The sequence below is a fragment of the Vespa velutina genome, chromosome 11 (genome assembly GCF_912470025.1).
Source record: "Vespa velutina chromosome 11, iVesVel2.1, whole genome shotgun sequence".
NCBI lineage: Eukaryota > Metazoa > Arthropoda > Insecta > Hymenoptera > Vespidae > Vespa > Vespa velutina.
The window spans coordinates 7,439,469-7,465,910 of record NC_062198.1 but is presented as its reverse complement, the minus strand read 5'-3'; the positions used below and the strand labels follow the sequence as shown (position 1 = coordinate 7,465,910).

Below are 26,442 nucleotides of genomic sequence, written 5' to 3'. Positions count from 1 at the left end.
ATTTGAGGCGCGAATTTTTAAATGTCTGTCATGTTATTAAAGTTTTTAACATGTAGAAAATATCACTTCAATATAATAAATAATGGGATAAAGGTAATAAATGAATAAAGACTCAAAATATATTATTTTGGGTTGTTTTATGACTGCTGCATTCTATTATTATTACAATATTAATAAACCCGATACAAATATATTCTGTGCCACATTTGTACTCGTGAATTTTATTCTTTTGAATTTTGCATAATTTTTACGATATTTTTCATCTTAAGCTTCTTTTTAACATTACGTATAATATATAAAATACACTTTTAATTGAACTGAGTACAATTAATGTAACTTAAATTAATTGAAATCATTGATTTGAAATATTTACTACAATGATTGAAATATTTACTGTATTTTATATTTTTATAATCCCATTATTTTTAAAAAGAATATGAATAGAATATGAACATATGACCAATTTAAATGTAGATTATATTATAATTATAAAAATCCCATAGCAATAGCTTCGTTAATTATAATTTAACTTTTCTAATGCAATAGTTATAATAATTATAACACATCATTATGACAATCGGATATGTCTATCTTCAATTCACATACTTTTTAAAAAATTGAATGCAAAGATTTTAAAAAAAGTTTACTTATTAATATTTTGTGCCGAATGAAACAAAATTGTTTGCACTTTTTATAGAAATAATTATAAAAATAAAAATATAAATTTACAAATTATATACTGTACCTTTCATATATAACATATATAAATGTGAAACATTTTTACATATCTTCATACAGTGTATATATATATAAAATAAAATAATCACAAAATTTGACAAAATATCATAAAATTTTAACATTATTAAGATAGTATTTCTTTGTACACCTATAAAGTGAAGAAATGATATTTATATTAATTAAAGTTGTATACATAAAAATGAGCGCCTTGAAATTTGGCACAAATGTTACAATAGATCTAGATCTTTGGTTTCAATAAATGGCTAGTGAGCGCAATCATAAAAAGTTGGAAGCTACACGCAAATAAATATGGATTTTGCAAATGAGTACATAATGAATACATGCGTGTTATTAAATAAAATATACAAATAAATGTTTATTATATACAAAATTATATGTATACTTAATACATATATTCTATCAAAATGTAATAATTGTTCCATAGTACGATTAATAACATCAATTAAAAAAAATATAAACTTGTACTATTTTCTAGTACTTCTGTACTTTAAGTTTTTTTGTTTGAACATTTCTTAGAATAAACCTGATGTGATACTGAAAAGATAATATTAAGAATAAACAAATATGTTTAAGATAGATATTTTCAAAAATTCTATGTATACATTATGCTTTGCACTCATCTGCAATAGCCAAACCATTCATTACATAGCTAATGTGTTATTACACATATATAATGACTAGAATAAAAAAGAACATTGTAATTTGTTATCACCATACAGATGTATACTTAGTGCTACCATTAGGCATCCTGATTGAATTATTTCATAAATTTTAAAATCCTGGGTAATACTATTCACTACAATCTTCTTTTGTACATTTAAAGTAATTAAATCATTTGTCTGCAACTTTATGTATTATTAACGTTATATAGTAATGTTTTAAATAATTAATTAAATGTGTTATTTTCTAAAAATTGCACACTAATGAGATAATAACTTTAAATACATATTTATAAGCTACAATTTTCTTCTTGAATCATAAGTATAATATTATATGTTAAAACTGTTTCTCTTATACACCGCATATCTTTAATTTGAAAAATATACATGACAGCAATGTCAAACTACCCAGGATGTTATTAGTATGAAATAGTGACTAATCTCATCTTATATGGAGTATTTTTTGTTGGGAGTATATATCTGAAATAGAAGAATATAAGCTAGAAGCTAAGTAACAACTTTTTATAACATTAATTATCACGGACGTGGTACTGGATCATGATATCTGAAATTTATCTATCCCAATGATCCATATTAACAGGGGATAACCATTACATATGGCATGTTTCGTATAAAAATGGAAAAAAGAATGTAATAAATAATAAATCTAATAGCTACATAACCAAAGAGAACTTAATAATTTTTAACGGTTCATACAGCTTAAATATCTAGAACAGAGCTATTCATAAAGTTTCATTATCCAATACCTTAAAAAAATAATATTGTTCAATTTAAAGGATGCATACATACATGTATCACTCTTATATCACACACATACTGTTGCATCTGCTGAGCTATATATCTCTCTTTCACACAGATACTTTGGAAATGATATAATGTTTTATCTTAATGCAAATATATTTTTTTTGTGCATAATTCAGATCCTAATGTTATACTGATAATATAACATATATATATATATATATATATGTATATATATATTATGTCATATTATCCTTTTGATAAAAGCCTCCTGTCCTTAGTTTGAACATAAAATTTTTCTAATTATAAATAGAAATAAAAATATATAAATTAATTGATAAAACAATACTTTTTTCCCATTGCTAATGAACAAGCTATTGTAGTATGTAATAATCTATTTCTATCTTAGAAATACATGTATCAAAGTGGCAGTTTTCTTAATCAATCTGATAATACAACGAGTATTATCTGTTAAAGTGAATTCTCAAGAAAACAATAAAATTTTTTGAATCCTAAAATGCTGGTTAAAGTAATGATATGACAAAATGACATAGCGTCAATAACAAAGACTATAAACAAAACAATATTTTTCTAAAATCTTCCATTTATATACATCATGTATGGTTGTTAAGATAAAAATAAAATGGAATAACGATGTATAGTTCCATTATATCGTATACAAACTGCAGACTTGAGCTCTGTATATGAATTTACTTTGTAATTAAAATGTAATTTTAAAAGTTAAGGTTTGTGATTTACGTTACGATTTATTAATAATAACCAGAATAATGATGGTATGCTGGCCTAGGAGGATGATATGGAGCTGGGCTTACAGGATAACTTGGATTGTATCCCGGTAAGGGAGGCGGGGGTGGAGATAAAATTCGTCCTTCAATTGTGTCAGGTACTATATGCGGGGTAGAAGAACTAGCTTGTTGCTGGCTAGTAATAACACGAGTTCCAGAACTGTGCAAATGATGTGATCTTGAAAGACTTAGATCAACACTGTGCCTTCCACCAGGTGTAAGATCTAAACTAACAACCCGCAAAACATCACTATGAGAATAGGGTGGAGGAGGTGGTGGTGGTGGTGGTGGAGACATGGAATAGCCACCAGTCCTACTGAGATCGACACTTTGCCGTTCGGTTATTTCATATAAATGATGATGATGATGATACCTTGTATTTTGTACTTGAGCACCAAAACTATGATGAAATCCTCTAGCTGACATATCTAGACCTTGAAGTTCCCCACTATTCAGTACAAGAGGCTCAAAGTTTGATCTTTCTCTACCAAAATCTGATTCAAGAGGATCATACTTATATGATGTTGACAAATCTAGCTGTAAAGCTTTCTCTTTGACAGAAAGACTAAGATTTTGAGCTACTGAGTCACCTTCGTCGCTTGATAAATTATCAGTGGGCATTTGATGGTGATGGTGTATATCTTGATATCGTGAATTTGGTGTAGCTGAAGGAGATACCAAGTCTTCTTGTGGTATGTGAATATAACTATTTGGAGAAGAAACACGTGGTAAATCTTCGTGATGTAGATACTGTTCGATATTATGTGTTCTGGATGCATTCATATAATCCACAGGTCGGTGAAGATGATAATCCACATGCAAGTGACTAGGCGGAGTATGCCGATTATCCGGTGTAGGTGCTGGTGACATTAATTCATCTTGTTGCTGAATGTATGAGTCTAAATGATTTGGAGATCTTTGTGGTAATGGTGACTGTAATTGTGTAGAAATAGAATATAAATTTGCATCACGATCATTGTCTTCCAACATTGGACTAGAAACTGCTCCTATGTCTCTCTCAGCAGCATCTAAAGCTGCTTCAACAAGTAAGCTAGCATTTGCACTTTCTGTTCTTCTGTATACACTAAGGCCCAGCTTACTACTATCTATTAGAGATTGTGTTGTAGCACTTGTAGAGACTGTTTTTTCTTCTTCTTCCTTTCTGCTATCTTCAAATTCATATACGTCTGGTGGGACAGGTGGTAAATGCGAAGTTGGTATGTCCGATGTTGTAGTAGGATTATATTCACCCAGCCATTTTTTGCTTCCTTTACTTTGTATCCTTGATGCGGCATACAAATCTACATCTGTACGTACATTCTCTACGTTCGTATCAATACCACTTGGTACGGGCATTGTAACACGTGCAGAAGCACTCGATACTTTAGTATCATGCTCTACTGTATATTTGGGTGTAGTATTTGTTCCACTTGGAAACTCCATTATAGCAGGATGTGTAGTATTTGTATTTGTTTCAACTTTTAAGCTACTTTCTGAACTACAATCATCCAAAGATGGTAAACTGTTGCTATTATCCTGCTATAAGAATAAATATTGCTTACATTTTCGAATATTTCATATATATTATTACAAATATATCACACATACTTGTGAATTTCTTCTACTCAAACGAGGAGTTTTACCACGTCCAGCATCTTCCACAAGACCACCACTATAAGCATCGAAAGTGTATGCAACCGATCTTTCGATTTTAGGCATCATTTCCTCTGTGAGCCCATGTACCTTTTTATAATGAAATTGCAAACATTGCTTCGTAGTAAAAGCAGCTTTACAACAATTTTCTTTACACCTGTGAAAAATATTTTCCATTAATAGATAGAAGTCATTTTCTCAGAAAATATCATATAAATATATATAGAAAGAATATAATGTAAAGATATTACTATTTAATAATAATAATATTTATATTAACACAATATTCTTACTTGAAAGGTTTAACACCACTATGAGTCAACATGTGTATTTTTAAATTACTTTTATTTTGGAACATTTTTCCGCATCGATCACATGTCGCTGCTCCTACTACATCTTTATGATGAACCTCTTTCATATGTCGTTGAAGAGCTGCACGAGAGCCCAAAAGCTTTAAGCAAAGTTTACATTGGAATTCCCTGAGTACTTCGGACATATCTATTGAAAATAAATAAATAATAATTAAATAAGGAAATTTTATGTATAAAATATGTCTACTTGTTTATATATTTATATATATTATATTCTTACCACTATGCATTCTTTTAATGTGTACTTTGAGTTTTTGAGGTTGACAAAATTTACGTCCACAAAAATCGCACAATGGCCTAGAACGTTGCGGATTGTGTGCACATCCATATGTTCTATGCATTTCAAGATAGTTCAGTCTTAAAAAAAATTTTTTGCAATACTGACATTGGTATGCACCACGTCCTGCATGTAATTCCGCCGCATGTTTCATGATATTGTCTTTTCCTAGAACAGCAGCTCCACATACCTAATATAAAATCTTTTGTTATATGTGCAAAATATAATGTTATGAAAGCAATATGCAAAATTATATTATTATGAAAAGCAATATACATCTTACCTTACAATGATATTTTCTAATAGTCAAACTATAATTGGTATCATGAAAAACGCAACAATGCAAACGATAATACATAGGATGGGCGAAATTTAAATTACATCCACCACAATCTAAAAATAATCAAAGTTAAATTAATTAATTAAAAAGTTTATTACATTATTGTACTAAAATTAATAAAATAATATTTATATACTTGTTTTATCAATTTTATTCTTCCTAGTCCATGCTGAAGACAATGAATCTGCCCAATAAGTCAGTTCCATTCCTGACATAATGTTTTGTGTAGTGATAAGATGTAATTCGCCTTGTTTTGTAATTACTGTTACACTTCTTCCTTCTTTTGTTTCAGCTGGTCTCATGTAACGAATCCAATTGCTTTTCAATGGATTAGTGGTACTGATATACGAAGCTTTACCATTATTATCTATCTAAAAAGAAAATAAGTAGTCGCTCAATACAAGAGCTTTGTTACTTATATTTTTTTTTTTAATATGATAAAAAACTCATGCATTCAATTTACCTCCCAAATATGTCTCATAGGAAAATCATCTGGTATGTCCATTTCTTTTACAGGTTTACCAACCAATGGACCTAATTTGGCATACATGGGAACTGGGTTCTTGGCATAAATTCCAAGACCATGTTCTGCTGTTGTAATTTTTAATTCAAAACATTCAGGTAAAGAATCTCTAGCGTACAAAGGTTTGTCTGAATCTATGAGTAATTGCTTTTCCTCCCTCTGTATCTTTGCTTTCAATTTACAATGATCTACAGGTATTGAATCTTCATCCGACTCAAAACCATCATCTGGTAATCTTCCATAACCTTCTGACATAGGATCATCAGATTTTAAAGCCTTAATTACTTCAAGGTTTTCTTTGTATTTATTTAACCAATCTTCATACGTTATAGAGTCTGTTATAGTATATTGAGGTGTATTGAGTGGACATGCATCTTGCAAGTGCCGACTGTTACATTCTTGGCAAAGTTTTATTGTAATTGCCAATCTATGAGGCTCTGATATATTACCATCGAAGTTTACGTCAATTTGAGTTTTATCTATTACTGAGATAACAGATTCATTTTCTGGTGTATTCGAATTTGAAGTCTCTTTTTGAGTAACGATTCCATCTTGTGGTGCTTTTCGCACATCATGATGCTTCTTATTTTTGTGCTCACTAGTATGCTTGTGCTTTTTTCGTCGATGTTTGTGCATAGCATCATCCAAAAAATCATCAGGTGTATCTCTGGCGATATTCTCCTCTCCATCAGTTTCATGTTTTGGTCTTTTTCTTTTCTTTTTTAATTTACGCTCTTCTAAAGCTTTTGCATTAGCCGCTTCACCTAACACATTAGAAATTGAACTACTATTTTCCTGAGATTCTGTGTTTTGTTCCTTATGTAATCTGGTTTCTGTTTCATGAATTTTTTTATTCTCTGCATTTTCCATATTTTGAGAGCTTAATATATCTTTTACAACTTTGACAACAGATTCATTCACAATATTCTTTTCAGGAGAAGAGACAGCTGGAGTAGTTTGTGGTTGTATATTTTTTTTAGATGTATCTTCTCCAATCTGTGCTACTCCATTAGGTATATCGATACCTTTGCTATTGCAATTTAACTCGTTCTTTTCACTATTTACATCCTTTATAAATCCTATACTATCTATATGCTCAGTCTTTGTCATAACAGATTCGATATTTTTTGGAGCGTCATGAAAACATTCTACATCTAATTTAGATTTAGTATCTGCTTCTGTATTTATCTCGGTATTACAAATAACTGAATTTGTATTTTTATTGAGACTTTTCTCTTCCTGTAACCTATAATCCTTACTTGTTTCTACGTTCTGTGCATTTTTTAAGTGTCTTCTTTTCTTGCGTTTGTCTTTATGATGTTTAGCCTTATTTTTATGATGTTTGGATCTTGAACTATGACGTACATGGAGCTTAATAATCTCATCATGTACTTCTGTTTGTAAAGATTGTATCGTGTCGGTAGATGAAACATCAGGTTCTGGACATATAGAAGTACTCTGCTTTCTTAGGCTTCGACGAAGAGGTTCTTCCGTATCATCTATTGAATTTTCAGTCTTGACAATTTCTGAGTCCCTTCCTTCTTTGCCATTTGTTTTCCATTCTTCAAGACCATTGCATTTATTATCTTGTCTAAAAATAACAAAATTATTATGCACAAGTATCTTTATAATTTATTCGTATAAATTTCATAAAATTAATAAAAATTTATATTATTTGTTATACAATTAAATATAATATAGTAAAAATATTATTTCGATATATATTTTCAATTTCATTCGTACTACACGTTATTATTAAAAGTAACACTGATTCGCGTCCGTGTGATTCTCTCTTCTTTATTTTCTTTAATACTTAAATAAAAATCTATAGCTATGATGATAATTAAAATCCTTGAAATATATAATCTTTCTTATCAGTTCCTTTTAATAGAAAGTATCAAAAAGAAGGATTGACATAAATATGGCTAGATAAATGCGATTGACATAATTTCGAAAAGTATTGGAAACAAGACCATTATCCCGCGCTTTTGATCAGATATCGATCATCCTCCCTTGCCCCTCCGGCGCGTTGCGGCAAGATGGCGATTCAGTATAACAGACGGTTGACAGTAGAGGGGAAACCCCGACAGAGTGACAGCTACCCCATGCGCATAGAGAAAGAGAAATCTTTGATGCAAGTCGAGATGTTTAATGCACACCAACAACGACGTCATAACGATTGTACAACCATTGAACCTACCTGACGATTGATTCAGCAAGATCGAGAAGATAAACTGCGAGGTCTTCGTCCGTCGACAATCCCAGCCTTTTTTTAAGAGATAACCAACGCTTTCCATTTGTAACGCCAATGTGAACACTTCGAAAATGCTTCACTTTGATATCCTTACTCGTGCCGGAATCACAACCGTGATGGGAACTTTTCGTTATCCCAGATTCCTTCACATGCTTCGTGCTTTTCTTCGGCATAACTACATCCTCGTCTCCGCCGACATTAAAGTGGCGAAATCGAAGTTAGCGAAGAGGACGCGCGCACACCGATATTATCCTATCCTCTTTATGCTCAACCGCCTGATCGCCGCCCACCCTCGCCGACACCCCAGTCTACCCCCTTCACGGCCATATTCCTGTTTTATCGATCCAGTTCTACTCGTACAAATTCGTCTCGATTCGCCCGAGTTTCAACGAACTCGATTCTGATTTTGAATCAAGCAACGCACGGTAACGCCACCACTCGTATACCATTGGAAACTTCATTAGCCTCTCCTTCTTTTCCTTTTCTCAATTTCCTTTCTCTCCTTCGCTCTGCATTTCCTTAAGCCTATTTCGCATGATAGTTATGAATATTATATTTGAACGATCTGATTAACTGATATTATACGAGTCACTATTGTACTAATACTTTTTTTCTCTTATCTACTTGTAATTTAATTTTCAATTGCTCAATTTAAGCAGAAAACACGTTTTTCGATAAAAATAGATTATATCAATTCTAGTTAATTTTTATTCCAAGTTTATATATATATATATATATATATATATATATATATATGTAAACTGTATAAAACCAAAACAGATATTACGTGGTCTTTTTAGGCTGCCTGCCTGCCTGCCTACTTTAGTGTGGCTCTTGGTGCCTCTGGTTCAAAGTGCTGTAGTCATTAAACCTTGTATTTCATATTAAACGTAAAAAATGTCGCGAAGGGCGATTAAAGCAATAAATTGGGCAGCAATAGCAGAAAGAGTTCCAGAAGAACAGAAACAAGTTTTCATGGCATTTAAAACAAAATCTGATCAATATTTACGTCGGTTAGTCCAAGAAATAATCTATTATTACATAATATAATATTTTGTAATATTTTAATGTATATAAAAGAAGTAACAATAAGCAAATATGTTTAATTTGATTTAAATGAAAAATCATTATATATATATGTTAAATATCCTTTATAGTATGGTGATATAACTGTCAAATGATTTATTTATAAGTCCTACGTTTTCTTACATTTCATTTTTTATTACAGAATGATGGCAAATCCTGAATCTTCACCACAACTTAACTGGGATTACTACAAAAAGAATGTGACAATACCTGGTCTTGTTGAAAAATTCAAGAAAGAGTACGAAGCATTAACAGTACCATATCCAGCTGACAAATATACTTCTCTTATTGATAGTGAAGAAAAACAGATGGTAAAGTATTTTATTTTTTTCTTTATTCAGTTATATATAAGAAAGGTAGTTTAAAATATAATATAAATATATATATATATATATGTATATATATCGTATGTCTTTTTGACGTATAATTCAAAATGTTTAGCTTATTGATATTGAAGAATACCGCAAAAAATCTGAAAAAGAAATTGAGAATATTAACAAATCTGTTAATACGATAAAAACCATGATGCCATATGCTGAAATGACAATGGAAGAATTCGTGGAATATCATCCAGAAGCTCATTGTGGTGTAGTAAATAATCCCTCGATCTGGCCACATACACCTGAAATGAAAGAAGCCGAAGAAGCATCTCTAAAGCCTCCTGGACAAGATCATGATCATTAATTTATTTCTACAAGTTTATAGCAATATCGTAGTCTATAAATATGTAAAGAATATTATTGGTATGCAGCAATTGATGTTTAAATTAACCTGTATCCACAAAAAATTAAATCCTAATACATTTTAAGAAATGTTTTTGATTTATACATTATTGTAAATAAATACATACAGCATACAGCATGATACAATGTTCTACGTGTAACATAAAATATTTATTAATAAGATACTTTGTAGTTTTTTCTATATATTACAAATGTTTTGCAGAAATATATAACTTTCCGTGATCCTTCGATATATATTAATTGCAATGAATGAATGAATGATTATTTTAAACAAATGATTAAAATATATCTCGAATAATTAATAAAAGTTTAACATTTATATTTAAAAGGTAGAGAACTATATTCATTGGTTATAATGGAATAAATAAAATATGATTTAAATACAATTCTATTCATATATATATATATATATATATATATATATATATATATATATATATATATATAATTTTATTCACATGTATATATAAATTTATTATTTAAATGCTTGGAAGATTTTTTCGTAACTGAATAAAAACATGGAATATATCTGTTTTGCTTTGACAATATGATATAATTCATTTGTAAGTTCTGATTGGCTATCTCCATATTGGCAATTAAAATAATTTTTCGTATATAAATTTATAATTTTAAATTAAATTATTTAATTTAAAAAAATATATTTAACAGATATTTCCTCATATTATTTCATATAATCAGTAATTTGTTTATTTTCAATAAATATTGTGAATGGAACCTTAAAAGAATATCGATCATAAGAATGGACTTAAACTTTGTAACGTACAGTAATAGAGTATCCATACTGTGTACTATTTTGTTTATGCATATGTTCAGTATGCGTTTGCTACATGGTTTGCGAAAATCACGCATGTTGTGCGCTGATTAGCTTATACTTCTTTTTTGATTAATCGATTGCACAATATTTAGTACATTTTACGAAAAGTTATTGTCGAAAAAAGGTAATATTAATGTTAATAATAAATTATTTCTTAATGTTATGCTTTATAGACATAGAAGGTCTCTACATTTTGATACACATAGTTCTTTATAATTCGATCTGTCCGTTTCCTTTATAGTTTAATATTAAAAATATTTCTATACAAAAGTATATATATATATACACATATATATATGTGTTCATATATATTCATATATATTCGTATACATATGTATATATATATTTTTATATATATATATATGAAACTTTAATTTATCTTATAAATAATTTTATATTTCCGTAGATGTACTTTTGTCTATTTTTTTTTTTAAATAATCCGTTCAATTATATTTTACTTTACATATTTGGTTATGATACGTTGCTTTTTTCGTAATATTTCTCCTAATCAAGATTATTTGTGTAAAGAATTGTTTTTTATTGAGAAACTATGACATATATTAAATTGATATAAAAATATAAGCTGTGTGACTTTAATTTTCATTTAGCGATAGAAGTACGTTTTTTTTATAGTACATAATGAATTTATGATAATAATTAAAGAGTGAAAATAATTATGCTTCTTTGAGAAAATGTTTGAACATTAAAATAGTTTTGTGAAATAATATTATGATAGGAGGATGGTCGTGTAAACAAATTGAAATATCTGTGTATATTTGTGTTTCAATGCGTTTGTAAGATTAATTTATTTGATTGGATCTATTTATGTGTGAATTAATGAATATAATATAGTATATATAATATATTTTTTTTTTTTATTTATATTTTGATATGCCTAGATATTTTATACTTTAATTAATCATAGGTTATATGCATGAAATATATAGGTCATGCAGACCATCCGCAGAGTAATGTAATGAATAGCTGTGGGAGCTTTAATACTAACACGAAGTTACGTGGACTGAGGAACTCAGAGACACTTGAAGAGTCTCCTTGTAATAGTCAAGGAAGTGATATTGAAAAAGGAGACGGAGGTACTCTGACTAGCTACGGTATTAACGATTTTAATGTCCCTCGTGGCACTTTGGTCATTTGCCAACGAAATTCCAACAATTATTTGTCAGATCATTCATTCTCCAAGTTTAAACCAAGGTATATACATATATTTTATTTTGATAAAATATATTTCTTCATTGTCTTATCATTTTCATATAATATTATACTACATTTGATAACTTTGAAAAATTATATTATAATATTTAAATATTATCATAGAATTAGTGGGATACCACGCAATGAACCTCGAATGGCTCGTGGTAGCAGTTCAGGAGATCGTGGCAGAGGAGGCTTACGTGGTCGAGGTTTTAAGAAAACATCTGAACGTGATGCGAATACAGAGTCCAGTTATCACTCTACACCTAAACCGAAGTTTCAAGAATCGCTGAAAAATCAGGAAAATTCACAGAACAAATACTATGATGACAAAAGAATAAACGGTTTAAATATATTATTTTCTATAGATATATATTTGTCTTTTAAATTCATGTTAATAATAATTTTGTTGCATCATAGAGGACTCCAGAATTTCCAAGCTTCTGAGGCGGCTGTGCCGTGAGGATGATTATGATCATTTCATGATGCTTTGCAAACAAGTACAAGAAGGTATACTAGCACCTGAAAATCAAAGATATATAAGACGGAACTTGGAACATATCTGTGAAAGCTTATTGGATATTTTACATTCTGGTCCTGGACCAGATGCAAAGCAGCATGTGACAAAATGTTTAGGTCGTATCGGATATGTCGTAGATCAAGATTTCAAAAGGTATTCATAATAATTTATAAGTTTATAAGTAGAAAAAATATTTTTCTTCATGATGAAGATTAACTTCATTTTTGTTATGTTAGATTTATAGAATGGACTTTTAGTAAGTATTCCTTGGAAAGAAAAGATGACATAAAATGTCTATTAATAAAATCTTTTGTTGAAATGCTCAAACTGGATGCAGAAACACCAAGATTAAAGGAATTCTCAGTGGTATACATAAAATAAATTTCTTCTGATATAGAAAATATATTTAAAAAAATATATGTTTTATGTGTCCTTTGCATGATGAAAACGGTATACATATACATATACATATACATATATAATTTATTTATTTCAGTCTATGATGTCACAGTTGCAATCAACATTGGAAAATGTTGATAGATCGGATTTATTAGTGGCAACAGTGGATGCCATATTATTGTTAATCGAATCATATCCTGAAACTTTTTCCAATCATTTTCGTGATACAGTTGATATTTTAGTGGGTTGGCATATAGATTCAACACAGCAAAGATCCATTGTAGCTTATGCTAGTAAAAGCTTGCAGAAGTTACGAACATTTTGGATTGCAGATTTGCAATTTACGTTGACTTTATTAGGACAATTTTTGGAAGACATGGAAAGTTATGATGAAGAATTAACTTTACCTGAATTTGGCAGAAATTCACCTGGCGATGAAACATCTCCAACACCTAAAGAATGTATACTTCGTATTACATCTTTGATATCTGTGTTCAATACTGTAACTAAAAGTATATCTGATCATTTGAATCCTAATCTTACACCTAATGTACAATGGTCCTTTTTAATGGATTGCCTATCAAAAATGTTGAAAACTGTAGTAAAGGCAATTGAATTAAATGAAGGTTATGAGGAGTGGTCGCAAAATCTTATTGCACCATTTGAAAATAGTGAAAATGTAATTAAATGTGCAAGACATATGCATTCATCGCAAAAGTATATTGAAACACTTTTAAAAAGTTTTAATAAGGAAGAAATTAGTGAAGAGAATTTAATAAAGATGCTCAAATGTTTATATATTAACAAGAGAAATGATAATAAAAATTCTAAAATTATGATTGATAAAGATATCTTAACAAAAGAAAAGGAACAATCTTTGATGAACATACTTGCTTCAATGGAATTAAAAAGAAAAAAAAATGTCGATCTGTCAGAAGAAAAAGAAGAATTGATCATGGTTGCAAATGAATGTGCATTTTTGCTCCTAGGATACATTCAAAGTCGTGTAACTAAAAATCACGATCTTCTTTATAAATTTATCGATCTTCAATTGCAAAGAGTCAACATTTTTTGGGATGATACAATTATTTCTATGTTAAATACTATTTCAAAAGTGATAAAAGAGGTATCAGCCAATTTGCCTTTGGAACTGGTGCATAAGTTACTTGGAAAAAATTCAACCTTATTAAAATTAAGGTTCAGAAATTCAATATCCATACAAAGTGCTAGCCTTGGTGTATATCATAGTCTCTTGAGTTTGAAGAACATTCCGTTATTACAAGAGGCATATAGATATATATTAGCTGATTTAGAAATGGCTTACAAACTTATTCTAAGAGATATTGATTGTTTAGTCATAGACAATCCTTTCACTAATGTGCAATATAAAAAGTCAGATGCAGAAATTGTTATTATTTTTATTCTACGTGCACTTTCAGATATAGGTAAGGTATAATAAAAATAGAGACATGTATAATTCTCATTAATGTTAAAATATTTGATATCTTTATTATTTTCCAGCAAATGCAAGTAATTCAATAATTGGAATGTGGGCATTAAAACCAACTATTTTAGAACTCCTTGCTGTTAAATTAAAACCATATGACCCAGCATTATCTATTGCCAGTCCATTGTTACAGTATAGCATTTTGTATCTACTTTATGCACATTGCTCTAGGTAATATCTTTTTCATATTTTTTTTGTTTCTTCTTCTTTCTTTTCTTTTTTTCTTTTTTATAAATATATGTGAAAAATATATTTATTTTCTATCAATTTAAAAATGCCTAAGAATTGTTAAATATACAAATTTAATAGATTTTTTATTAGAAGTTTTATTTATATAAAATTGATTATTTAAGTATTAAATTTTTGTTAAATTTTTGTAGAATATTTTATGTAATTTGAAATTCTTGCAGGTATAATCATTTTGTACCAAGCTCTAGTTTAATAACAGGAACAACTGCATGCCGCCCAATAGATATGTTTCCTGGAACGTTAGATGTACCAACGACGTCACCTACAAGCGGCCATTTATCTATAATACTTAATCTTATAGCAAAGACATATAACAAAAGAAGTCCCAATAGAACATTATTACTTTTATCTAATTGGATGCAAGAGATTTGTATACAATCTGAAAATTACATTGGTATTTTGAGTAAAACTAAGGAATGTGAAAATGTTATTACCAGTTTAATCGCTTGTGGTGCTACAACTGATCATGATATTTTAATTGCTATTTGTTCTATTTTTGAAATTTTATTGAGTTCGAAGAATGTTGTGTGGAGACAAGAAATTTATTCAAGTATTGTTGACTTTGCAATGTTACATCTGACTTCATATGATAAGCATGTACGTGAAAAGTATAGTCAACTACTTATAAACGTGCCTCTTAATATTGTTATTCCAAAATTGAATAAAGAATGCTTACCGTCAGAAACAAAGGTAAGTTGTTTTTATAAAACGACATATGAAACATTTCAACATTTTTTTTTAACTATAGAAAGTTTCTTTTTCATTTAAGTTGCAACTTTATGAAGAATAAAGATAAAAAAATTTTATATTTAATTATTTTCCTGTATATATTTTCTATCATATAGTATGTTTTGTGTGTATTTCGTACGTGTATATTTTTTAGAAATTTCAAGAGATTGAGAGTTATTCATTAGAATCTTTAATTCTTGCACAAAGATTACACATGAGAGGTAATAACAATGGCGAAATGCAAGCACAATATTTTAAAACCTACATGGCATTTTTATTACAAGAACATTACATTGATGCATCCGGTTTAGCTGAAATATTTACTTTGTGCTGGCCAACAGTGTAAGTTTAAATTCTTCATTTTTATTTTTTAATTGTATTATTTATTTTTCACTAACTTCTCAATTATTTATTAATTTGTACTTAAAGGTCTGAAAATGAAATAATGACAAAAATGTATGCGCTGGCACTTGCAAATTGTTCTTTCTTATTTTTTTGGTGTGGCCTTGAGGCTGCACAACATTGTGTGATTAATAAATTGCGTACTTCTCTTGGGAAACCGCAAGAAACATTTACAAGCATTGAAGGAGCCTTGAAAATTTTGGCTCGCGAGATATCATACAATCCAGAAATAATGAAAAAAGATAATCGTGGCTTAGATTATCTGTTGCATGAGCATACACGTGTAAGGCTTTTTATAGAATTCCTGGAACATTTAGAAAGAGTTATTCACAATGCTGCAGAAGGATGTGCCGTAGCATTATCACCCTTATCAAAACCAGTACGAACTTTTTTCCACACTAATAAATCTACATGTAAGGAATGGTTAAATCGCATTCGTTTGGCTTTATGCGTTGTTTCATTGCATTCGGGATTGGCAACAGCAGCTCTAAGAAATGGTCAAAGACTTTTAGAAGATCTAAGCATTTGTGAAAATACTCAAGGTATTGAATTTGAGAGAGCAACTCTTTGCACAGCTCAAGCTATGGTTATGTTAGGAGAAGCAGAAGCGTTACAAGGTCTTTATATTTATACAAAAGAAAAGGATAGGAAATTTCCTTGGCTGAAAGCAGCTATGGAAGAAGCTGCTGGTCATTATGAATCAGCTGCTGAAAATTATAAACAAATTATTGAAGAGCAGTGGTATACCATGGATGAAGATATAAGAGGTGCAAAAATAGATGGTGACAATCAAGTAGCAACATTTTGTATGCAACATCTTACTAAGTGTTATAGAGCTGTTAACGATTGGTCGCAGTTGGAAACATGGAAAGTGATAGAAAGTGATATCTTATCTCAAGAAAAGAATATGCTTTTAAAAAAACAAATGATGGAAAACATAGTTCCTCAGCAGGCAAAATGTTTAAAAAAGTTTGAAGCTGGTGAAATTATTTCTCTGGAAGAATTATCTAATTGGAACTTATTGGATGAAGAAACAAGAACAAATTGGAGTTGTGCTAAGACTCTTATAGAATGCAACAACACTTTAACTAATATTGCAATGAGTGCTCATATCAATGAATATAAAACTTCATTTGACAAAGACATACAGAGATGTCAGAAAGTAGCAGCAAAAACGATGGAGGAAGGCTTAAGAAATGTACCTTCAGAGTACCTAAGCGATTCTGTATTAATACAATATTCTGCTACTAGCTTGAAAAATTTATTAGCTGGAAAACAAAACAATGTATTCGAATTATATAAAGAAGATAAAATTAATAACTTGAGTACTAGTATTTTGACCCAAATTTTATGGTGGTCAGATTATTTCTGTAAAACGAATAATGCTATTTCTAATGAAGTGGCTAGCTTAAGATTACATGTGGTTCGAAGTGCAAGGAAAGAAGGGAATTTTAATTTAGCAAAACGAGAAATGATAAAGTATTTCAAAATTGAACAAGACTTATTCCAGATCAAAGATATACAGGGTTGCACTTTTACAGAGATTATAGAAAAAATGCTTACAGAGTCTATGCATGTGAAATGGTCTAAAAATAATATGCGTGCGTTTAGAGAATTTGCAAAATTGTTATATGATATGGAAAATATAGAGGAAGCATTGAAAGTATGTAGTGCCACGTCGTTAGGAATTTCTCAATCTATTGTAGGCGGAGAACAATTGGCAGATTTAAGAGAAACAGGAACTAAACTTTTACTTACTCTTAGTAAATGGATACAACAAGATGCGAATATAACTGATAATCATCAATTAGAAGATTTATTAAGATTTGAAGCTGTCCACAATGATGGTTTAATGAATAAATTGTTCGGAGACACAACAGATTTGATACCTACATCAGATATGATAATTGGAAAGTTAATGCAATTAGGTGTAAATCAATGTCCTGATCTACCTTTAGCATGGTCTAGCTTTGCAGCATGGTGCTACAAGTGGGGTAGAAAAATTGTTGACAATTCCAATTCTGGCCAACTTACAGACACAGATCGAATAAATATACAATCTCTGTTACCTATAGATATTACGGAAAACGATCTTAATGCGATTTTTTCAATATTAAGTCAAAACAAAACCATTCCAGAAGATGAGGGTGATATAGATACCAACGATATAAATACGTCAGAGATGATAGAAAATCAATTACGAAATGTTCCAATTTTATGTCATGCCAGTAATGAACATCTTGGCATGTTAGTTGATATATGGAGGCAAGCTCAGAAACGAATTTATTCTTATTACGAATTATCTGCGAATGCTTATTTTAAATATTTGCAATTAACAAATAATGAGAACAACAATTGCGATACTATCACAGCTACATTAAGGCTTTTACGTCTTGTTGTAAAACACGCTTTAGAACTTCAGAATGTACTTGAATCTGGACTTTCAACAACACCCACTGGTCCATGGAAGGAAATTATACCGCAACTATTTTCAAGACTTAGTCATCCAGAAGCATATGTGCGAACCCAAGTTTCCGAACTTTTATGCAGAGTGGCAGAAAATTCCCCCCATTTGATAACTTTTCCTGCTGTGGTGGGAGCTGTTTCTGGTCAAAGAAAAAATTATGACAAAGTGGTTTATGAAAGGGCAGAAAATGATACATCCCAGCATAATGATTTAGATTATATAGAAGAGGATAATGAATCTACTTATAATGATGAAAATCAAGGCTTTATGGATGCTTGTTTTGCACAATTGGTTGATTGTTTATCTAATAGAATCCCAGATTCCGTTAGCCAAGTGAAAATACTTGTTAAAGAACTTCGTAGAATTACTTTGTTATGGGATGAATTATGGTTAGCAACATTATGTCAACATCACACAGAAATTAGCAAGAGATTTGAACAGCTTGAATTCGAAGTTCAAAAAGTACAAGACAATGCTTGGCTTATCTCAGAAGAGAAAGATAAGTTAATTGCTGAAAAGCACAGGATCATTTTAAAACCAATTGTATTTATCCTTGAAAATCTTTTAGCAATGACATCTGTGTCAGCAGAAACTCCACATGAAAAAAGTTTTCAAGACAAGTTTGGCCCTACAATACAAGAAGTAATTAGTAGATTAAATAATCCGAAAAATCCTGCAAAACCTCAAATGGCTGGATTGTCTTTAAAACATTTAGAAACAAAATTAGCACAACGTGTACAAAAACGGACTACTTATTCATTGTCAATGACAGATATTAGCCCAGTCCTAGCTAATTTAAAGGATACATGTATTGCTATGCCAGGTGTTGCTGCTTTTGGCAATAAAGTTGTTACTATTAAATCTGTTGACAATAATGTACAAATATTACCAACTAAAACAAAACCTAAAAAGCTTATGTTTCATGGTTCAGATGGTTATACTTATACATATTTATTTAAAGGATTGGAAGACTTACATCTTGATGAAAGAATCATGCAATTTTTAAATATATGCAATACTATGATGTCTAAAAACAATGATACTAAGAAAGTTTACAGAGCACGTCATTATTCTGTCATCCCTTTGGGCCCACGATCTGGTCTTATACAATGGGTTGATGGTGTTACGCCATTATTTGTTCTTTACAAACGTTGGCAACAGAGAGAAAGTGCCATGGCAAATAAAAGTGGTAACACAGCAATTTTGCGACCTTCTGAATTATTCTATAATAAATTAACTCCATTACTGAACGAAAGAGGTATTGCATTGGATAATAGAAAAGAATGGCCTCTTCAAGTGCTTAAACAAGTATTATCAGAATTAATGGTGGAGACTCCGAAGGATTTATTAGCCAAGTTAGTACATTTTCTAAACTATAATTCAAAAGTAATATTGAATATTATTAAAAATTTATAAATGATTAATATTGCTTATATATAAACTTTGTTGAATTTTAGAGAAATCTGGTGTAACAGCATTAATGCAGGATGTTGGTGGCAGGCAACTAAAAATTATTCATATTCTGTTGCTGTTATGTCAATTATTGGTTATATTATAGGATTGGGTGATAGGCACTTAGATAACGTATTGGTTGATCTTAATACCGGAGAAGTGGTACATATAGATTATAATGTATGCTTTGAAAAAGGAAAGACCTTACGTGTACCAGAAAAGGTACCTTTCAGGATGACACCCAATATCAAAGCTGCTTTAGGTGTAACTGGTGTTGAGGTCAGTTAATGTAAATTGGTATCTTTATTTATATAATAATTATGTTTAGTATTTTATCTTAGTGCTACTAGTATAATTATGTTACAGGGTATATTTCGGTTGGCCTGTGAACATACTCTTAGAGTTATGCGTAGAGGACGAGAAACATTACTTACTTTATTGGAAGCATTTGTATATGATCCTTTAGTAGATTGGAGAGCTGGAGCTGATAATAGTATTGCAAGTTATGGAGCATGCCAAGCTAGGGCGAGATGTACTGGTATAGGACGAAAACAATTAGAACAGGAACTTACACGAGCTATGTTTGCCGTTAGAATAGCAGAAATGCGAGCGGAATGGCTTGCAAACAAGTATATTCATATTATTGAGATATTTTTATTTACCAATTTATATGTTAATTTATAACATATAAATTATATACTTTATTTATTTCATAATTATATGTACGAATAACTTATATATTTATATAGGGATGAATTAGTTAAAACTTTTCCTTTGCTATGTCATCATTTAACATGTTGGATTGAGGCAACTGAAGCATCACAGCAGTGTCAAGATTTATTGCAAGATAGACATCAACAACTTGCACTAGTAAAAGAGGCTCAGGCAATGGGACGTAATCATGCATTATATTCAGTGGTAAAAAGATATAATACGTTTAAGCGAGCAAGAGATGCGCATGAAAAAGCCAGAATAGGATTGAAGGAGAAAATAGATGAATGTGAGAAGCAAATTAACATGCACAATGTAAGTTTTTTTTTTTTTTTTTTTTTTTTTTTTTTTTTTTTTTTTTTTTTTTTTTTGGAATATAAAACATTGTAAACTACAATTCATTAAATTTTACAATTGATATTCTTAGATTGCATTGGCTTCTGTGAGAGGACCACAACTAGGCCAATGGTTAACGGAATTAGGAACGTCAGCTACACGAGAAGATCATGTTGTTTTTGATCTCGTTAAAGAATTTCTACAGAATGCTGGTCAAAATCAAATGATTCTTCAGTGCGAGCAATCTGAGAATGAATTAACACAATTAGCTACTCAACAGTCTATTCTTATTCGAAGTTGTTTGGATCTTATGAGTCAATATTCAGCGATATGTAATCTTTATCCAATAAGTATTGTTTCACAACATCGTACAGTTGTTTACCATGCTTGGGCAAATAAGTTGCTGGCATCGGGAACGGTGGAAGCTTGTCATGAAGTTATAACTCAATTTGAAGCAAATTTTGGCCAAATAAATGGAAATAATTCTCAGGAACAACAAATAGTGACATTTTCTTATCATATGCAAGCCATCTTGAATGAAGCAAATGAGAAGTTTAAAAAAGCTTATGAAAGGATGGTATCCGAGGGTCTACCAGAAGCTATTAGTAGAATTGAAAAGGCGTATACGGAATCAAGAGTTCAGATTACAGGATTTTTGAGACGTGAAAAAGGTGCGGAAAGAGCACTTGAGTGCGTTAATATAACAGCGCTTTGTGCTTTGAACAAAAGATATTTAATGATGGAAGGAGCTGCTAAATGTGCAGGAGATTGTTTAGTTGATCTTACATCAAGGGAAGGAGATTGGTTTTTAGATGAAATGAGATTGATGTCATCGTTAATATCTGAACTTGTTACGTTGATACCCGAGAATCATAAAACGAATAACGATCCAAAAATATCCCTTGTATTGAAATGTCTCAAAAGCGCCGACTCTATCTATAAAGGATTACAAGAACTTAATTATAATTTTCATACAATTATTTTACCAGAAGCCATGAAGACGATTATTACAGAGGAACCAACTGTAATTAGGATGATAAACGAATTAAATGAAATAATCATATCGACAGGAATACCCCTAGGCGATATTCTTAGACAACTGGAAATACATCTTAGATTTACTGTAATGGAAATGGAGAGTCCACATGCAATGGTACAAAATTTAGTATCCAACATGAGATCACGATTCGAAACGTTACTATCTAGGCCTGCAGATATTCAAGAACTTAATCACGATGAGACATTAACACCTGGTCAAATGCTTTTAATGGGTTTCAATGGATTATTTGAAAAGTTGCAAATGGAAGGTAATGCTCTGGTGATTACATTGAGTTCCCTTGATATTCCAATAAATTGGAAAAAGATCGACCAAATTAGAGAAGCTAAAGAAATGGCTGCGCCTATATTTAATAAAGCAGCGCGACAAGTTTTAGAAGATATTTTCCTGATAAAGAGATTATATACAATACAGGAATTTTTTATAATGTGCAGAGATATTGCTACAGCATTTAGAGGGGAGATGGCAAATGTTTATGACGACGAAAGATTAAACAAACCAGTAAGAGTATTTACTGCAGATTATGTCTCGAGACAACTCCTTGGAGTAATGACCCAAACACTTGCCATTGCATTATGCTTTTTACTACAAAGAATGGGATTAAATGTTACTACTGAAATTGAACAAAGAGATATTGGAGCAGAGAGCAAAGTTTCAATCGAGGAATTATGTAGAAAAATGGTTGATTTATGTTTAAAACAAGGTTTGTTTACGGGATCTGTTTTAGCTCAAGCTAGTGCATTGAGTAGTACATTAGAGAGTGCTTGGAGAAGAAAACAAAGTGCAAGACTGGCGCAACAAGGTGTTGAATTAGCACGAGCTAGCGTACAAAGATTGCAACTCCAGCTAACAGCACATAATTGGTTATACGAAGATAATTTTCTACTGAGATCTAATATGAGTCCCATGAATCCATTAAGTAAGTTACGTTGATATAGTATTTTCAAATTGATAAAATCCCGATATATATATATATATATATATATATATATATACACACACACACACATACACATATTTTTTTTTTAGATCGTTCTGCCTTTATGTTGGAATTAAGAAAAACAGCTGCAGCTCTATCTAATTTACAATCAAGAGTATGCGAGGCACGAGAGCAGCAACAAAATCTGGTGTCTAGCGCTATTCAGCGTCTAAAATGGGCTGCTGGTGCAAATCCAGCATTAGGCGAAGTCATGTCGGCATTCGACAATGCGGTATTATCTTCGTGTGAAAAATTAACGCAACAACATAATCTCGCGGCCGCTGTTATCAATACTTGTAATTCTATATTACATTACGAAGCATTACGGACTAGAACATCGGAAAGTGTTACCCACGATGCAAATTTTATCAAGCTTGTTAAGCATTGGGAAGAGAGTTGTTTATTAACAATTAATTTAACAATTACTGTTAGTCCAATAGAAGAAAGTCTTATTGAATTATTACAGTTAGAAAATAATGTCGATGCTAACTGGTTGAAACAAGCAGAGAAACTTATTTCTGAGGCGATCATCGATACGCAAAAGAAATTACAAGAAAAGCAAGATATTTTGCACAATGCACATGATTGCTTAAGAGGACGAGTGACGAGCCTTCAGAATATACTTGCAGAACATCATAAATTAATGTCCGATGTTCGAGTTCTATTAAAGACTATGGTCAAACAAGAAAATATTATCGGACTGCAAGAATTTTTAAATACTTACCGATCATTCACCGAAACCTTATCTACGGTCGTAAAAGAATTAGAATCAGACAATTTAGATCCCACAAGAGGCATTGGTATAAAGTCTGAATTAGAGAGTATGGCGATTATAGTACCGAACTTATATAACGAGCTGTTGGAATTTGCTAGTGAACACAGATTAAATCCAAATAAGGGATCAGAGAAAGAATGTTCTCTTAAAAAGAAAGCTAAATTAATGAGACAAGATAGCGTATGTCTTAGTCCTAAAAAGGGAATTCCTTTAGCTAGAGATCCAACTACAGGCAAAGGTATTTATCTCTTTTACGCGTAAATATATAATATTATTTCATGAAAAAATATTCTTATAAAATAAATAATCCATTCTATTTATTCATAATAGCTGTTCAAGAACGAAATGCGTATGCGCTAAATGTATGGCGACGCGTGAGAATGAAATTAGAGGGACGAGATCCATATCCAACGCGCAAGTATACGACGGCCGAACAAGTGGAATACGTAATACGTGAAGCACAAAGCACTGATAATTTAGCTCTCTTATATGAGGGTTGGACACCATGGGTTTGAAGGAACGAAAGCAAACGCAAACGCGTTGATGGTTAAACTCTCGTCTCATATGGTACTCTAATTTGTACCATTCGGTGGTCTACAACGTAGAGGCAAAGAAGTCTGTACGATCAGGTGTTATATCACCTGGGAGAAAAGTCAGCACAAGTCCGGTTAATGGTCGGCTGTGCCAACGCAACGAAAAATCTTGCGAGCTGACTAAATCTACTCTGGGCTCTGATTCTATGATTATCTCAAAACGATCGTCTATGTTGTTCATACAATCCTCTCCTATCTTACTGGTCATGGTCTTCTATATCAGATTGCTTAATGCTCTACTTCAATAAGCTCTATTGTATCTTTCGTCTTTGTTAAATGATGCAGAAGAAAACATATGTTTTTGAAAAGTTTTAACAGAGTAGAGTTCAGAACATAATAATGTTGCAAGTAGGGTGATTATTATTGAAAGAAAGGGAGAACTTGCAGAATGTATCGAAAGAAATCTTATTGAATGTTAAGCCTGCAAAAGTTTCGACAAATAAAGACAAAAGTATAGTCATAAGTAAGATGGGAAACTCCAAAAGTTGAAAATTGAGATAATACAAGTGGAACGCGGTGGTCTGTGTGAAAAGAAGGTATATAATAAATGATTAACAAAAAGAGAAAATAATATATTAATACCCAATTGGTACAGGTAAATATTATGTTTAAAGTCTAATACATTAACGTTGATACGTCACTTACAGCTGAACAACGATATGGGAAGAATATTTTGATCGACATTGGGTATTAAGTTTCTTTTTCCTAAAGTTTAAGGTATTATTTAATCAAAGGTTTATAATGTTTGGGAAAAACATAGAATCTGCCGGGTGTTTACAATAATGAAGTATCAATGAGAAATATTAATGAGAAAAATGTTCAGCTGAGAATCGTATTGAGAAGATCTATAACGATGTAAGTGTCAACGACTATGATGATCGTGATAACAGCATCTATGACTATAATGTACAGCATGAGAAGCACTTTCTTGTCAGAATACTATAAATCTGATGTCGTTATTTATGAGTTTCATTACTGATATACGTTTAGTAGAAGATCACTTTATAATTTATAACAGAACAATTTATAATTTTATACGCATGTATGCAGGAGCGACGTGCAGACAGGGTAGTAAAATAAGATCATGGATAGAATTAAAAAGTATAATACTTCACTTTTCATATGCAAAAAAGTACATCTGGGTATTCAAAGAGGGACCAAGGAAACGTTGCTATAAAATTAATAGATTCTCCAATTTTTAAATTCATGTATGAACGCTCAAACGAAATTCCGTCTATACTGATTTCATATTAATACTAATAATATTAAAAAAGAAATAAAAAAAAAAAAAAAAAAAAAAAAAAAAAAAAAATAAAAAAATAAAAAAAATAAAAATAAAAAAAAAGGGAAGAAAGAAACAAAGACAAAAAAATATATCTATAAAAAACAGATCTAATATCTTGAAAACCTATTAATCTTCTTAATCTAAATTAAAGGAATCAAAGTTTTTTCGTTCATTATTTCCCATTGGCAATAGTATGTGTGAATATATTTTTTTTCCTATTGATCACTGTTGTAAAAATCCAATAAGTTATTGTTAATTCTATTATATTTGATATACAGAAGAACAGAATAAACTACCCAGAGTGCAGAAATTATTGATTATTAAATAAACCATTAAATATTAAAAGAATTTATATTTCCGTACAATGATTATGAATTTTTGTCAAGATTCTTATTTTAGATAAAACTTGGAGATTTTATTCTTTGACATTTATCCTGTCACACGTTCTGTGGTATACATGGCATTGCAATTTTATTTAAATGCAATATTAATGTTACGATCTATTCAGTTATGAACTCTCAATCATTTTCACATAACATAAATATCTTTTATTTAATAAAATTTTAATCCTCCTACACACATGATGTTGTACATTGATTAGTGATTTTATTTTTACAATTATTAATTAATAATAGAAATATGAAGTTTTATTTATTTTTATAGCACAGGAGGATTATCAATATTTTGTTCCATGATGAAAT

At 30.5% G+C, this 26,442-nt stretch overlaps 3 protein-coding genes across 6 annotated transcripts; 2 read left to right on the top strand and 1 right to left on the bottom strand.

The window, feature by feature from the left end:
• Positions 1-743: 743 nt before the first annotated feature.
• On the bottom strand, positions 744-8,804 carry LOC124953121. Of its 2 annotated transcripts, none has more exons than XM_047504059.1 (8): positions 8,351-8,804; positions 6,091-7,741; positions 5,764-5,998; positions 5,571-5,680; positions 5,231-5,477; positions 4,933-5,137; positions 4,595-4,796; positions 744-4,522 (listed from the first exon to the last, which is right to left on the bottom strand). In XM_047504059.1, the coding sequence occupies exons 1-8, from the start codon at positions 8,575-8,577 to the stop codon at positions 2,951-2,953; spliced, it is 4,449 nt and encodes a 1,482-aa protein (XP_047360015.1). In that variant the 5' UTR covers positions 8,578-8,804; the 3' UTR covers positions 744-2,950. The 2 variants fall into 2 exon arrangements, with proteins under 2 accessions (XP_047360015.1, XP_047360013.1); XM_047504057.1 differs by having other exon boundaries at positions 744-4,525; positions 8,351-8,802.
• Positions 8,805-9,193: 389 nt separating this feature from the next.
• On the top strand, positions 9,194-10,463 carry LOC124953122 (ATP synthase subunit d, mitochondrial-like). Its single transcript, XM_047504060.1, has 3 exons — positions 9,194-9,417; positions 9,633-9,801; positions 9,932-10,463. Exons 1-3 carry the CDS (start codon positions 9,302-9,304, stop codon positions 10,172-10,174), a joined length of 528 nt encoding a protein of 175 aa, XP_047360016.1. The 5' UTR covers positions 9,194-9,301; the 3' UTR covers positions 10,175-10,463.
• A 587-nt stretch (positions 10,464-11,050) lies between these two features.
• Positions 11,051-26,024, top strand: LOC124952819 (serine/threonine-protein kinase SMG1). Of its 3 annotated transcripts, XR_007102012.1 has the most exons (17): positions 11,051-11,192; positions 11,994-12,280; positions 12,404-12,624; positions 12,701-12,953; positions 13,037-13,166; positions 13,297-14,644; positions 14,721-14,877; positions 15,117-15,645; positions 15,839-16,026; positions 16,114-19,908; positions 20,011-20,284; positions 20,372-20,634; positions 20,755-21,031; positions 21,144-23,028; positions 23,139-24,101; positions 24,194-24,992; positions 25,104-26,024. XR_007102012.1 is itself a non-coding variant. In XM_047503283.1 (16 exons), exons 2-16 carry the CDS (start codon positions 12,045-12,047, stop codon positions 24,376-24,378), a joined length of 10,704 nt encoding a protein of 3,567 aa, XP_047359239.1. In that variant the 5' UTR covers positions 11,051-11,192; positions 12,016-12,044; the 3' UTR covers positions 24,379-26,024. The 3 variants fall into 3 exon arrangements, 2 of the variants coding, with proteins under 2 accessions (XP_047359239.1, XP_047359238.1); XM_047503283.1 differs by having other exon boundaries at positions 12,016-12,280; positions 24,194-26,024; XM_047503282.1 differs by having other exon boundaries at positions 24,194-26,024.
• The last annotated feature ends 418 nt before the right edge of the window (positions 26,025-26,442 follow it).

Bases quoted from the DNA above. Each gene is read 5' to 3' on its own strand.
- LOC124953121 (XM_047504057.1), bottom strand. From the start codon at position 8,577: ATGCCGAAGAAAAGCACGAAGCATGTGAAGGAATCTGGGATAACGAAA. The intron at 5,681-5,763 runs GTATATAAATAT...GATTATTTTTAG, and splicing joins GAATAAAATTGATAAAACAA to ATTGTGGTGGATGTAATTTA. The intron at 4,526-4,594 runs GTATGTGTGATA...TTATTCTTATAG, and splicing joins TGAGTAGAAGAAATTCACAA to CAGGATAATAGCAACAGTTT.
- LOC124953122 (XM_047504060.1), top strand. From the start codon at position 9,302: ATGTCGCGAAGGGCGATTAAAGCAATAAATTGGGCAGCAATAGCAGAA. The intron at 9,418-9,632 runs GTTAGTCCAAGA...TTTTTATTACAG, and splicing joins TCTGATCAATATTTACGTCG to AATGATGGCAAATCCTGAAT. The intron at 9,802-9,931 runs GTAAAGTATTTT...CAAAATGTTTAG, and splicing joins ATAGTGAAGAAAAACAGATG to CTTATTGATATTGAAGAATA.
- LOC124952819 (XM_047503282.1), top strand. From the start codon at position 12,003: ATGAAATATATAGGTCATGCAGACCATCCGCAGAGTAATGTAATGAAT. The intron at 13,167-13,296 runs GTATACATAAAA...TATTTATTTCAG, and splicing joins GATTAAAGGAATTCTCAGTG to TCTATGATGTCACAGTTGCA. The intron at 15,646-15,838 runs GTAAGTTGTTTT...TATATTTTTTAG, and splicing joins GCTTACCGTCAGAAACAAAG to AAATTTCAAGAGATTGAGAG.